This window comes from Cyrtonyx montezumae, unplaced genomic scaffold (genome assembly GCF_038088225.1).
Source record: "Cyrtonyx montezumae isolate F1298 unplaced genomic scaffold, pur_monq_1.0 scaffold_21, whole genome shotgun sequence".
Lineage (NCBI taxonomy): Eukaryota > Metazoa > Chordata > Aves > Galliformes > Odontophoridae > Cyrtonyx > Cyrtonyx montezumae.
The window spans coordinates 2276352-2291704 of record NW_027071948.1 but is presented as its reverse complement, the minus strand read 5'-3'; the positions used below and the strand labels follow the sequence as shown (position 1 = coordinate 2291704).

The 15353-nt window shown below is 48.5% G+C and overlaps 1 protein-coding gene across 3 annotated transcripts in view; it reads right to left on the bottom strand.

The window, feature by feature from the left end:
• Nucleotides 1-15353, bottom strand: part of ACAP3 (ArfGAP with coiled-coil, ankyrin repeat and PH domains 3) — a 61458-nt gene that overhangs the window by 21259 nt on the left and 24846 nt on the right. For all 3 annotated transcript variants that reach the window (XM_065737996.1, XM_065737997.1, XM_065737998.1), the window contains exons 2-5: nucleotides 10438-10495; nucleotides 8247-8366; nucleotides 7690-7743; nucleotides 1305-1363 (exon numbers count right to left, since the gene is read on the bottom strand). In XM_065737996.1, the coding sequence (XP_065594068.1) occupies nucleotides 1305-1363; nucleotides 7690-7743; nucleotides 8247-8366; nucleotides 10438-10495 (291 nt within the window). The remainder of the gene's footprint in view (nucleotides 1-1304; nucleotides 1364-7689; nucleotides 7744-8246; nucleotides 8367-10437; nucleotides 10496-15353) is intronic.

The window sequence follows — 15353 nt, the reverse complement described above, 5'->3', positions numbered from 1 at the left end:
AGCCCTATGTACACACCACAACTGCCCTCAGAAGAGGCATTGAGTAGAAAATGTCAGATCCTGTCTGTAAAAGCATGTCTCCTATCTCACCCTGTGAGAAGGAACAAAACCAGGTGCTTTTCACATTCAGGTCAGGGCCTTCAATCAGAGCAGCCAGGCCATGTGCATCTCCAGCTGATTCTGTCCTCACTGATTCAACTCCAGACATTCTGCTTTTTCCCCTTGTACAGTAGGCACACTGATTTTCACACTGGGAAATACCCAATCCACAACATCAACTTTCTATGCTTTATTTGTGCCTCGTGAGTCACGGATGATGGTAGTGAACTGATACAGAACTTACCTCTACTTTCTGCTCATGGGACTTCTGCTTACCTCAATTACAAATTGCTATAATAACAAAGCAGTTGAAAACTGCCAGAAAATAACTAGCACCCACTTTCTGTCCTAGGGCAGATGAAGGTGAGCACAACAGCCAATGACACTCAGCTAGAGGGTTAATATTGCCCTCATATATGAATCACCATGCAAGGGAATAGTTGACATTAGTTCTTTATTCCCATTCTCAAGATGGTCCCAGGTGTACAAATGACTTCCCCAGTCAAGGGCAGGAGCAGTGCAAAGATCCACCCAACGGGACCTGCATGCGTGAACGTGAAAAGTAAACTGCAAAGATGCTAAAAGGATGGCAGACCCAAAGTGAAGGTGAAATTCACTTCCCCGCTGCCAGCTTTAAGCAGATTAAATCTGAACTCATCAGAGAAATGATTATAGAGGAAGTGGGGGTAGGGTGAGTGCCAGGCAGGAGGCTGGGGAATGGGGGGGGGGGGTCAGCAGGGGCCCCCTACACCAAACCACACAGCTGCTGAGGGATTCAGTCACTGGTTCCCATGGCAACCAGCTCATGCTTAGCTGGAGGCCTGGGATGCCTCTGACCTACATTCAGCCGATTTGGGATCCCACACTGCACGTGGTACCTGCCCTGGGGAAAAGATGCTCTTGGAGGAAGCTGTCGATGCAGCGACAGCAGAGAGAGACTGCTGAGATTTCATCAAAGCTACTGCCCCCATCCAACTGGCTTCCTGGGCCACTTCAGCCCTGGGTGACTGAGCATGCCATGCAGGGAGCCAAGAATACACTAATCTGGATGGGCCTTGAAGTTATTGGGCATGGAAGTTCCCCCCTTCTGCAAGCACGCATTAGTTTACTGCAAACATGCACCAGTTTAAACCATAGAGGAAATCCTAAATGTAACAGTGGAAGTGGAAGAAGCTGAAAACCAAGCTGATAAGACAAACACTCACTCTTTCACAAAATTGTGCAGCTGCTGCCGAACAGACCTCTGAGCCTGGTCAAACAGGATCTGAAAGAAAAGGAAAAGGATATCAAATGTGGTTGCAACATGCAAGCATTTAGGAGTTAGCAAACAGATGCCATCTAGGACCTTAGCATTACTCCTGGGCTTGCTCATGCCCACTGCTCAACAACTATGCAATGGATAATGGCTTATTTTTGCCCCGTGGCTGAAGTAGCTCCCTACCAGTGAAGAGTTCCTGCACTGCAGCTCTCAAAGCACGTGAGACCCGAGCCACCAACATAGTTTCTTATAGGGAATGTTCACAGGAACAACCATCTTCACAGTCAATTTTGAACCATCTTTCCCAGAGCCTCACATTTCTCCTTTTGCCAGAGGAGGGCACTGTCACCTCAACACTACTGTGTCCTGGGAAGTAGAGAGGAGCATTGTCTGAAGGTCCACCAGACCCACATGCTGACGAGCACAAGTCCCAGAATGGAGGTATAGAGGTCCTACAGATCTTTCAAATATTACACTCCCATCTATCTCTCAGAAAAAATACAGGACCATTTCTCTACTCCTGCCCATCTCATCCCCAGCTCTCCCCTCCTTTCCTTCAGGGATACTCGGTTCCCTCCCATCCATCCCTCTGCTGGGCATAATTAAACAGAACTCTGTATTTCAGACTGGGCTTGGGATGCACAGGATCTTGGATAATTGGGGCCAGATGGAGAGAGGCTCCCAGACCACACAGCTGCTGCAGCAGGGAGGACACACCATCCTGGGGTTACACAGAGAAGCCTTTGGCCAGGCTGCAGCTAGCAAGAGTGACCCACGTGCAATGGACAGGGACCCCATCTCATTCCAGGAGCACAAGACCTGGGTGCTGGCCCAAGCCTTAATGAAGCCCTGAAACATCAGTGCTGGAGTCTGGCATCACTACAGCTGTTTGGCACGTGGAGCCTTGGCTTGTTTGCTCCAACTTAACATTGTGTCCTGGGCAGCCAGTTGAATCTAGATCACACAGCAATAATTGGGCCTTTCCTCCTAAAAGGAGAAACAGTGTTTCCCACATTTGGCCTTGCTTTCTCTCCTTAAATGACCAAAGCCCTTTCAGCACTGAGCCACAGGGTGAGTTTGCTCCTTTTTCCTTTCTCTTGGAAGCAAGCTTAAGGTTCCCAGTGGGAGGTTTTAAAGCAGGTTCCCCCGAAACCCCACCCATCCTCTTTTCTTTTCTGGAGCTTTTCCCTGCTTTGCTACACTGCTCAGCTAAGACCCCGAAGTGGTGAGCATCTCTGGGTCTCCTGGCTTTTTCCAAGAGGCAGGAGTGGTTCTCTTACATCAGACCACTTACCAGCAGCTTGCTGTGTGGATATGAGCAGTCTGGGAATTCAAATGAACACTACTATGTTCTCAGCCCCAGACCCAGTGCTCTCCATCCTCTCAGAGGATTTCTCTCCACAGCCAACAGCTTCATACACATACAGATGCCATTCTTAACATCTCCCATTAGGAGACAAATCATGTTCTTAATGCTGCCCTAATGTACTACCCCAACAGAAGGCAAAACACTCTGAGTATGTCTTAGCAGCAGCACTGGCTACAGAGCCCCACACTCATTACATGTATTGCTGCAGCCAAGGTCAAAGCAAGAAACCTGCCAGGAGTAGCTGTAAATATGAGCAGGTGCAAAGCAAGGGAGAAAGAAAGAAACCCCAAGACCACCTGGTTTTGCATTTGTAATCAATGTAAATTATTCACTGCTCTAGGCATCCACTTGCCCTCCCAGAGAGCACTCCAAGAACTATTGGTCTGCAACTTTTCCCATGGAGCAGCTTCCCCAGATGCTGTTTGTGCACTGGCGATGCTTCCCTCTACCCACAGCACCATGGCAGGGATATGCAGATGGCAAAAAAGCCTCCTGGCATCCACCTGCACCTCCATCTGGAAAGCTTCCATCACTGGTTTCCACTGGGGTGATAAGTTCAGGGAAAGGAGGGTGCTCCTGAGCCTGTGGTGCAGGTGAGCATTTTGAAGTGGAATTTTCATTTAAATACATCTGATACATCGACATCAGAACAGGAGAACTATACATATCAGGAAAAGAAGGCACACACAACCATATGCTCGTGGTCCTCTCCCCTGCTCCTATTACCCACTCACTGAGGCCCACATCACAGTGACAGTGCCCTCCATCCCAGGCTTCCCATGGTGCAGGGGCTGCCAGGCAGACAGTGAGAGGACACCGGAGAATGAACATGCCTTTCCTGCCAGCAGCATCTCTGCTCAGAAACAACCTACAATATCCACATTACTCTTTATTTCTTCTTAAATTTTGCCAGGCACGATCATCAAGAAAACATACACAAGTAGGTCCCATCTAATTTTCAATGCAAAATAAATGGTGTTTTCAGACCCAGAATTTCAACTATAAAATCATGCTTTGGCTTATTCTCTTTTCTCAGACTTACTTGGAACAAATCATTTGGGATAAGATTTTCCAGACCAAATATCACCCCACCCTCTGTCAGCTTCCACCAAGACATGGGAAGTCCAGCCCATGACTCACACACATCTGTGTTGAGGAGGGTCAGCATGGAAGAGAGGAGTTAACACAGCTTTCATTCCTGTCTGGTTGGGCTGTATGGTTTGGCCCTACCTCTCCCAAGCGATGGCACAGCAGATAAATGCCACCCAAAAAGAGTTCTCTATCCGCAGTGCCTCTGTAATACAGCTCACTGGAAAAGAAGCCAATAACACTACTTTGATTACACCTTTGGGATGTCAACACATCTAAGCTCAATTTCTGATCCAAGTTGAAGCAGAGTCTCTCTCACAAACAGTTTGAGAGCTCCAGTTTGTGCTGCAGTTCATGGGATGCTTGGTCCTGCCCCTCACATATTATTGAAGCTGTCTCTCCCTCCCTTGAAAACAAAAGCAGACATCTTAAGATATTGTAGAAATGTGCAAAAATCTCAACTTTCTGAAACCTAAAAAATCTCAAGCAGTAGCAGCTCATCCAAGTTCAGTGTCATGTCACTGCACTGGGACACGATGGCAGCATCTGTGACACCAGGAGATGAGAAAACATCCCCTTCAGATGGCAGTTCTGCATCCTAAACTGATACACCTCACTGGAGTAGCTGGGTGCACCTGGACCCTTCCCAGAGCTTGCAGAACTTGAAGGTGGTCCACCCAGCACCAGGGAGAGCAGGCAGCTTGGAAGCACTCAGCTCTCATCTCCATCATCCTCCCCTGAACTCCACCACTGTCCTCCACCCATGACATCTGCCATCTGCCTCACTGACTCACTGCAGCTTGGGTGGCTTTTCTTCTTGTCAGCAGGAAACGCTTCCTGGCTCACTCAGCACAGCCAAATCTCCCCTGTGAGCTGCTCCAGCTCCTGCTAGAGGATCCTCAGTGTAGCTGCAGTGACTGTGGCAGGCAGGGGAGACTTGGTGTAGCTCACACGAGCTGGAAAATACCTGGTGCTTCTGCTCATGCACTAAGGGGGCTCAGACAGAGTAACCTTATCTCAGCAGCACTTTCTCATCCCCTTGCTTTCCTTATCTTTCTGATTAGATAGAGAGAAGGAGCTGCATGGGAAAGAGCATAAAAAAAGTGCAGATAAGGATGTCAGAAAGCAAGTGTGCAGGCAGACTGGCAGATAAATGAAAGGGAGACTTTGTAGCTGGGAGCTGCGTTTGGTTTTGGTGCTGATTCATTCAGTAAATCTTTTGCACTGTTTCTTGTGACTCAAGCCTTTCCCCTGGGTCTGGGTTGCTGTTAGGAATTCCCTGGGTCAAGCTTGTCCAGAGGAATCCAGAGAACATCTACTCCCTTCTCCACATGCCACAGAGGGCTGCCTTGAGTACAAAGGACTCCACAAAAGAAGAGAAGGAACCGATGGCATCACTGGAAACCCAAGTCCCTGAAATAGCAAGGAATTTTTCCACTGTGAATATCCAGGTGACCCTCAGGAAGGAAATGTGCCCCCAAAAGGAAGGCAAAGCAATACCCAGAGAAAGCTGCAGAGTTCCTTCCTGACCTCAAGTGCTTTCATCCCAAGCATGTGAATAGGCAATCTTCCCATCTCTCCAGCTCACAGCTCCCTAAACCTTACTCCATGTAATATTAATAATAAATACTTCAGTGCCATCCCATTTCACAACTGATTTCACCTCCCATACAATGGAAAGAACAGCAGCAGGCAGCACTGCAGTGAACTCCAACCTAACCTGAAGTTTTGGGAGCAAAAAGATCCACTTCAAGTCTGTGGTTTACCAGGTGATTTTTGGCACTGGGGTGAAAACAAAACCACAAGTTTCTGCACTGCTGTAATTCCAAGCACCACTGCCTTGTCTCACAGTGGCAAACAATTATAAGCTATCTTTCTGGAGCTGATAGGCAACTTTATTCTGCTTTGGCTACAGGGATAGCTTGTTATACTTAATTAGTTCCACAATACATTGCATAAAAAAAGAGAAAAGTCGTGTTCTCATGTGCAGTCTGGCAGAATGCGAATGCCTTTCAACTCATTTTGTGCTTTGGGGAGGTGGAGAAGGAGGAAGGAAGGAGGTGAGCAAACAAATAAATAGGTTCTAGAGCTGATGGCAAGCATCTGTCTATAGACAAGGATCTTTCCCAGTGCAGAAGAGCTTGGCAAGCCACAGTCAAAATTTATTGACTGCAGTGTGGTATGTAGTGAGGAGGAGGGCTCACAGGGCAGACCTCAGGCCCTCCAGCAAAATTCCAGCTCATGCCACTCAGCTCATGAGAAAGGAAATGAATGGCTCCTGCTGGCGAGCTGTGCAGGAAAGTTGCTGCAAGGGTCTGGCATCCCAGTCTGCCACCCACTGCACAAGCATCTCATGGAGGAGGCTGCAAACCGTTCCCCCACGAGTGCTGCAGGGTGCTGGGCTGCTGAGCTTTCCAACTTCTGTGCATGCTTTGACAAGGAGGAAGGAGTTAGCCTGAGTGCAGGTGGCTAAGAGCACAAAAAGGCACTGAACACGGACTCAGCTCCTCTGAACTGAATTCTCTTCTGTCATCTCCCAAAGGATGCTGTGATGATTTCTGCTCTTGGCCCATTAAGACAAAGGTGGAAATGCTCTGGAGCTCAGTGTGTTCAGCTGCTACATTTGAGAGAGTTTTACTCTTGGATTTCACTGAACTAGGAGCTGGATATCTCCTGGCTGAGTGCTCTAGCAATAAAGTTATAGAACAAGCTTTTTCAACCAATTTTTTGGGACATTTTCCCTTCTTTTTAACTTGTTCCAGTTGTACATACTGTCCTGGCCAGAAGCCTAGATTAAGCACTGACAACTGCTTCATAGCTGAGCTCCTCAGACGTGGATGAGCCAAGATACACATCCACACACACGCAAGCACACACACAAAGGAGATGGCAGAAAGCACTAAAAATAACTCCACTAATTGAACAGCCGCCGTCCAAGAGGGTGGAAGATGCAGCAGTCACTCCAAAGCCATTTCCTGAAGAAGGACTGACACTGCTGAGCAGCCAGGGGAGAGGGATGCTCTCCAAAGGCCAAGGATTTCAGCACGTTTTCCCTTATGCATGCAGCTGCTGATAGCCCCTGAGTCACTTTTAGTGGGAACTCACCCTTGTGGACCAGGGTGGGGTGTATGGGAAGAGTTACACCACCTCAGCTGGGAATTTGGCAGCATTGGGAAGGGATCTTCTGCTTATTAGTTGGCTGAGGCCAGAGCAATCCCAGAAGTGCCACTTTTGGCAGAGAGCAGGGATCCAGGGGAAGCTGCACAGCTGGCTTGGGGAGCCTGCAGCCAGCAGCCAGCAGTGCAGCTGTGATGTGATCTCTGGGAACAGAGGAGTAACTCCTGGGGCCTCATATCCTCCTTGGCAGACAGGACATGTTGTCAGAGGGAGATTCAGCATCAGAGAATCAGGGTTTGATGTTCTCTGCGTGGACACGAGCACACCTTTTTGCTGGTGCTCACACTGGTTTGTTCAGCCCCTCCTCACCACCAACACCACTGTTTGCTCCTGAATTCTGATGGCTCTAGGAGAGCCGCACCTCTTTTTTTTCCTTGTCACTTTTCACTAGAAGACCATCTACCCACTTGCTTCCTGAAATAATTACACAGATTTGATGCAGCTTTTTCTCCAGCTGCACACAGCTAACTTGCATCCCAAATGCAAGCAGCATGCCTAATGCACTGTGACAGGGCCATCGTAGTACAAAAGTGGGTCAGCCCAGTGCTGACACCCCAAAGCTTCCTCCACTTTAAAGCACTCGTGCTTTAAACTCCAGCTGAGTTCCAGACTTAAAAACTGTGGTCCTGGCACGGAGCCACCATGGTGGATAAAGCACCTTCCTCTTCTATAAGGCTTACTGATGTTGGGGACTTACCATGTGATAGTTGATCATTTCCTGCAGACTGTCCCCAAATTTGTCGAGGCACTCCTGCAAAAGAAAGATAAAGAAATCTAGCAGCAAATAAAAGCAGCTGCCCTTCATCCCCAGGGGTTCAGTGGTCTAAGAGGGACTCTTGTTAATCACTGAAGGGCCACTCCATCACTTGGCAAGAAGATAGTCAACAAACACCTGGCATGGAAGTCACAGGCTCCCCATCCTTTCCAGGTTAGTGCTGGAATCACCATGCCAGCTGTTTTTTTCTGTAGGCTGCTTACCCGTGCTTCCTAAATCACTGATGCTCACTGACCTAGATTGCAGTAACCTTGCCAGCACTGTGGCTTCTTAAAAGTGCAGTTCTTCCTGCTACTGATGAATCTGGATGCAATCTTTCAACACTGTGTTATCAGACAGTCTCTATATTCCTCCAAATAGAAAATCTAATACTAAAGAGATATTTAAGTAGTAAAAAAGGACTTGGACATACTGTCCACACAGCACCAGGAACTCTACCACTCCTCCCCAGCCCTCACCCACTTTGCAGGATGACTTACCGAAATCATTTCATCTTTCTTGCACTGCTGTGACAAGTCCCTGACTCCGCTGACAAAGTGCTTGTTTGTGGTGATGTAGGCTTTTCCTGCTTCAATCATCCCACTGCATAGCTTCACCAGCTGCACGAGGAGAGAGAAAATGGGCAGCTGATCACACTGAACTGAAATGCAACTAGGCTGGTCTTCATGTGCATCACCATCACAGCACAAGTCCTTCAGGACAGGATGCTAAATGAGCAACTGTGGCTGCACCCAGCAGATTCAGGGCCACACACCTCTCTTCTCAGAGCACGTCATGCTGTCAGCATTTGTCCCTTAGGATGAATAACTGCAAGCTCACCCCTCGGGACAGGTGAACCAGGGCAGCCCATCTTCTCCTGTAGGCTTCCACTGTTTCCCAGATGCTTAGGCATTCCTCACATGCGTGTTAAAATGTGCCATCCCAATCATCAGCCTTGATGGAACTCCAGTGGAGCTCCCTGGATCTTGCAGCTTCCTACCCTGGGAACAGGTTTGCTGCAGCATGGGCATACATCTCCAGAGAGTGCTCCGTTTGTGCAGTCATAGGCTCTGGGGTCTGTGCTGAGCCATGATCTGCATGCATGCATTGCAGGACAGACTTATGCTTGCCTCAGTCTGTAGTATTGTAAGAATACAGCAATACATAAATATAGATGCAGTCACACACGGTGTATCTGTATATACAGTCCTATATACACTTTACATACAGTCCTCACTCTTTCACACTCACCTCCTCCCCAGCCTACACAATCTAGCAGAGCAGCACTGGGAGCCAACAGATCTGTGCTATTCCATCCAAGCCCAGAGAAGGAGAGCAAATCGATGCAGCTCCTGTCACATCTGGAGCCCAGATGGACACTAGGGTTTGGACAGATCCTCTGGAAAGGAAACGTAGCCTATTCTGCAACGTGGCAGTTTCTAGCATACCTCTGTGCAAACATTTGTGGCCAAAGCTGTCTTACTAGTAGCTGAAGGCCATTCAGCACAAGCACACTTTGAAATCACATTTCCTAGTTCTTTAAAAAAAGTCCTGAAACATCAGAGGGCTCAGACACCATTGGTAGGAAGCATATCTGTGACAGCTGGAGGAAAACCTGAGGTCACTCTGCACTATCAGAATATCACTGTAACTGCTGCCAGGAGAAGAACAAAACTGCATATGTCTGTTGCTTTACTGCAAGTCCTCACCCAAAGGAGATCAAATCACTTTGCACTGAACCGTGCAGAGCTGAGAGCCCTGCACAGCTCTTGTACTTGCAGCCTCCCCTGCTCGCCCCAGGCTTGTTCCTTGGCACACCAAGCTGTCTACCTTTAGGAGCACTGACAGCAGCAGTGCTTCAGTCAAAGCAAGTTGTACCCCATGCTTCATCTTCAGTGCCTCGGGCTTGTCCCCAGAGGAGGACAGACAGCCTAAATCCCTCTGCAGCTTTCACTGGTGAGACTAGTTAGCTTGTGCAGATGTCCATTTCTAGCAGCCTGAACACCAAACAGGTTTTGTGGGCACAGGTTTGCCTAGAGCTGACTTCAGCAAAGCCATTTTTCCATCAGACATAGGATTTTTTTTCTTCCTTGCTAGCTTTGCCAACAGCTCTTCTGGCTCCTCCTCTTCACTTCTCTGTTCTCATTGAGAAACAACTTGGCTGATGTCTCAGACTTCAGGAGGAGTGGGGGTGGAGGAGGCGCCTTCAAGCATAAAGCCTCTGACTCAGACCCAAGCCACCTCAGCACTCCCACACCGCAGTCCCTTCACCCTTCACAAAGCCTCAGAAGTGATGGACACCCTGCCCAGCTCCCTGCAGCACCCAGCAGGGCTGTGCAAGAGCTCCAAATGTCAGAGTTGTGATGGTAGAGAGGGGAAAAGGACGGCACTGCAATATTTCAGCACAGCAGGAAGGCAGTCCTCTGAGGTCCAGGAGAAGACAAGAAGGCTGCCATGCAGTGTTAGGAGACCAAGTCAGGACCTCTGGCCCCAACAGTTTTGGATATAGCACAGGAGCCCTGACAGGTGCCTGTCAGTAGAGGGAGACATGGTCCTGTAGACAGACCCAGTCCATTATTGCGCATCAGTTGCCTGTGATGGGCCCTCTTTTTAGAGGCTGGTAGGCCATATTCCTCAGCAGGAAGCCATCTGTCCCTCTTCAAACCAACACACTAAGCTGCTCCATCTTACCTTGTCAAGCTTTGCTTCTATCTCCACCACATCTGTTTCCACTTCATCAATGGTTGCCCTGAAATGAGAACAGCAAAGTCATCATTAATTGGTTGATTATGATGATTGAGAAGTCCCAGACACGTAAAGATCAGAGAGACTCAAGTATGAGTGCTGCTGGGGGATGGGAAGGAAAGATTCACAGTTCCTGTGTAAGCTCAGGTCTTACCTTCAGGGGGAAGAATCCCACCTGTTCAGGAATGAATTCCATAGGGCTGGCAAAAGGGATGGAGATTATGCCATCTTCCATCAGTGTCATGGAGGCATTCAGCTGTACCGTGACAGTCACACAGAGCCAACTCCTGGCGTGGCCTTGTTCTGACTCTGCAGGCATTGCTAATGGGTAGCACACAGAGTGGTGCAGACACCTCAGCCATCCACTCACAAACTGCGTGCTTCCCTACCACCAAAACTGATTTCCTAAGCTGCAATTGTGCCTGAAGAGCAGCCACACAGTGAGTAATGTCCTCTGAGCCTTAGGAACCACCACTCAAGCAGAAACACATCTCGGTCCTTCTGTCATTGAAAACCTTAATTCTCCCCCACGCACGTGGCCCTTCGGTTGCATACAGATAAATCTGCTCTGCAGTTATTGGATCTGTTTTCTCTCCACATCAGTGGACAGATGTGACATGTGGGATCCAGCTGCAAAGGTCACCGGGCCTCTCTCACCAAGTGAAATATCAACACGACATCAGCCATGTGCAAGAGGCATTCCCAGGCTGAGCTGGGAGGTGTGCAATGACTTTTTTCAAGGCCAGCATCCAGCAGCACTCACTGCAGATCCAAAAGCCTCCTCCTGCTATCCCCTGCTTGCACAGCTCATTCTTTAACCACACACCTGGAAATAGAGGAAGCCTCACACCATCCCTATGCACCGAGGATATACGAGCTAAATTCCACTGCAAACAGCTTCTTAAACCCGTGGGCTCATGAGTTAAAATGTTGGTTCCTGAAATATTACACTCGGGCTTTAAAAAAAAAACAACAGCACTGAACATGTGCCAAGTGAAAGAACAGTAGGGGAGAGATGTGATTTAGAGCCACAGGAATCAATATTCCTATGACAGCAAGAAGGGAAGGACGCTCACAAACCAAAGGGAACAGCAGAAGTCCTGGAGGAACCATTTGGGCACATAGGAACTCTATGCCTCCAAGGCTCTTGGTGTTTTCAATCAGAAGATAGTGACTGCCTTCACTAAGAGATGTGCTTCCAAGACAAATGACAATAAATGTAAGAAGAAAGCCCAGGAGGTCACAAGGAGGGGGAATCTAAAATCTACTCCCCAACCCCACTCACAAAGGTGCAGCAACAGAGCGTGGCTGCCCAGGAGTGGCCCTGGTCCCTGACCTTTCCTGTACCTCAAGGGAAGCTGCTGAGAACCAGGACAAAGCAGGTGAGGCAGCAAAAAACACAGGGTTTAACATGGCTCTTTTCAACAGCAGCTCCTCAAAACTGCAGTTTGCTGTTTTGGCACTTCAGTTTTTTATGAACAAGCTCTATCTTGGGATGACACTGTACCACCAGCCTTTGCTTTCTACAAAATCCTCTGTTCCACCAGAGGCACCCAATGACATTATGGCAAATCACTAAAGCAGATCCACCTCCATCCCACAGCACTGCTCTCAGCATCCAAGCTCTGGCCTGATTCAAGGGCTCCTGCAATGTGAAGCTGTATTGCTGATGCTAGGAGGGGCTTAGGTCCTGCTATCCAAAGACCTTCTGAAGACACACTGGGCTTCTGCTTTCCTGCCTGCTCCTACAAGCCATCCCAGCTCCTCCCCAAGCAGCTCTCCAGGAGCCAGGCAGCAATCTGAGCTCACCACAGTCCATCAGTAGGACTGCAGACGAGGCCCTGGTGATTCATTATGCAAGTGCAGCCTCCCTTGTGCCCTCAACACGCCCAGGGCTCTGGCCACAATCAATCAGCTACCAGCTCTTTGAAAATGCAGCCAAAAAAGAAGCTTCTTTCTCTCTAATAATGCAGCAGTGCTCGAGCTTTATTGCAGCACATATGGTTGCCCTATAGGAATGGCAGCCTGGCTGTGCCAGGGGCAAAGCATTTGAAAGAAATGGAATAATTAAAGAGCTTCTTTCAGGCCGTTGATTTTTTTCTCTTTTAGCTATTTTTGTTCTCTGGGTTTGGAAGTCGTGTGCCTTCACGCATCGCCCTCTTACTGCCAGATTCAATTTTTCCACTTGGTTTCTTCTTGCTTCTTATAGCTGGACATAATAACCAGCTAAAAAAAAAGAAGAGAAAGACAGTATTTCTGGGGTTGCTTTTCTTTCCAGGAAAGCAACAGCAGCCGTTGCTTAATCTGCCGACATCAGCTAGAAGCTAATATAGCAAGGCAGTCTAGCAGTGTGTCTCCTGCCAGAAGGTGGAGAGAGCATCTATAATTTACTCCCCATTTTTATCATGCCCTGAGAAAAGGAGTTGATATATTTGGACTCTCTGTGGAGGAGGAAGGCATTTTGGGTCTGGAATCCAGTAAGGTATGAATACAATTGGCTATGGCTGGGGCAGTGTGAAACCTGAGCTTTACATTTGCTGAACAGACTTGATATAAAGGATCCCAAGTGTTTGATTACAAGGACAGTGTCTCAGGGAGCTTTCCAGTATCAGGACTCTGGCAGAACTCCAGATACACCACAGGAAGCCAGGGTGAACATTCAGCCATCCCTTCCAGCGAACGAAGACCTCAGAGAGATGCACTGTGAGGCAGAAATGTGGTTAGGTACAGTGCAGCTGTGCAGTCAACCCAGATAGGAGGTAAGTGCAGGACAAAAGGACCTCAGTCCTCAGCCAAGTGCCCAATTCCCACCCTGCAGAGCCTTTTCCTTTATGCCTGGGGACTCTTCTTTGTGCAGCTCAGCCTTTTGCTCCTTAGAAAGCCATCTAAGTGCTTGCACACAGACTCACTCTAGTCCCTCTCCTGAAGCAAGCACATCAGTGCCAGAAAACTTCATCGTGGTCTGTGCTGCTCCAGTGTACTGCAAACAAGCTGGTAAGGAGCTAAGGCAGAAGTAGCTGAGATCCTTCTGGGCAAGCTCAGCACAATGCTCCAGGGAGGGTTTCTCCCTGGAAGAAGAAGCTTGAGCAAAGCCACAGTTCCAGATTCTTGAACACCTTATTTCCAATCCTTTGAGGTTACAATATGCATTAAGTCCTCCCTTGGATTTCTGGGGTTCAGAATGCCTTTTTCCTGCTTACAGATATGGCACCAGAGTCCACTGGACACTCTCCTAGAGAAACAATAGGTTTCAGCACAACTGCTCACTGCAGAACACAGACATTGGGCTCAATTCTCTGCCAATATCATTTCCAAACTCCAGTTCTCCCACTTCCACCAGCATGTCACAGATAAAAAGCTTTCCACTTATACAAGCAAGCTGACAACCTGGAATAACTCCACGGGGATGAGTAATGCCACCTCAGCATCCTCCTTCACTGCTCCATCCCAAAGGAGCAGGAGAAAGCAGCACAGCGAGAGGCACTGCAGCTGCAGTGTGTACACAGGGGTGCTCAGCACTTAGGGCTCACATCCTAAATGCTCACAGCTGGAGGCATCTGGCTAGGAAACCAAGGGGTTCTAACAGAGGGAATGGAATCCCTTCACCCATACCCCAAAAAAGCAACATCCCGATTTCTGGGCAGCTAAAAGCCGTGCTGTCATCTCCTGGCTGGGTGCCCTTCGTGCTTCCTGATGCTGTGTTCTTCCTGCTAATGCTTTTCCAGGCCTTGGGCTATTTCCATCATGAGGGAAGAGAAAGCAATCCCCAGCCTCATCTGCTAGCTGTTCTGCACAAAGCGGAGCCCTTCCAACCACAGCGATGAGGCTCAGGTTTCCTTCATCAGAGAAATTCCCCACAGTCCTGAGGGGTCTGCAGTGGGAATTTGGATTTGTGCCTTAAAGAAGCCACTCAGAAGTGTGATTTCTGTGGGGCAAATATCTTCCCTGAAGTGTTTTTACATCCCATGCATCCATGGTTACCAGCTGCCACGGAAGGCATCTCTCGACTTCCCCACTGCACAGTGATACCATGATTAACCCATGATTGGAAACCTCAGGGGGGATCCCCAGGTGATAAGCTGACTACTGCAACGAACAGCCAAGTATCAGGTGAATAAACTCCATGATTAAGTAATATCGTATTAGTAACGAGCTTCGGCAGGAAGTGATCAACATATGTTTCTCAGAGAGGCCTGGCTGCATTTCTCACATCTCTTTTTCTCCATGGGGGGATGGTGGGCATGGTGTTGTTGGTGATTTTTGTTATGTTGGACACAAACACATGTGTGCTCTAAGGAAGACACATGCAGCAGAAATCCAGCACCAAACGGGGTATTATGAAGTAATAAAATGACTTAAACACTCTTGGTTTCCTCTGGCAACTATGTGAAGAAGAGATCCAAAGGATAATAAAACATAATTCCAAATTATTAGCTGCTATAATAGCAACACTTCCACTTGCAGCTCTCAAAGCCTCTCACAAAGCTCATTACATCCCCTTCTTTTCCCCTGGGAGATGCCTCTGTTTTTTCCTCACTTTTCTAGCAGGGAAACCGAGGCACAAAGGAAAAAGAGACTAATTTTTTTTCCAGTACTGAAGTTCAGAAACGCAGTGCACGCAGTGGACAGAGTCTGCTCAAGTGATGCCAGCAGGACACATTGTGTCCAAGCCCCTTGACACAGCAGGAGCAGGGATGCTCCCCCAGAGCCTCCCTCCCTCTGGTGCCAGCTCCAGCCCAGGCTGATTTGTAACTCATACATGTGCTAAGGATGTCACCCCCCTTACAAGCCCTGTAAATAAAGCTCTGGAGGGAAGCTGACCTCGAGCAGAGCTGGTCTGCAGGCCAGCTGCTGCTGCTTGG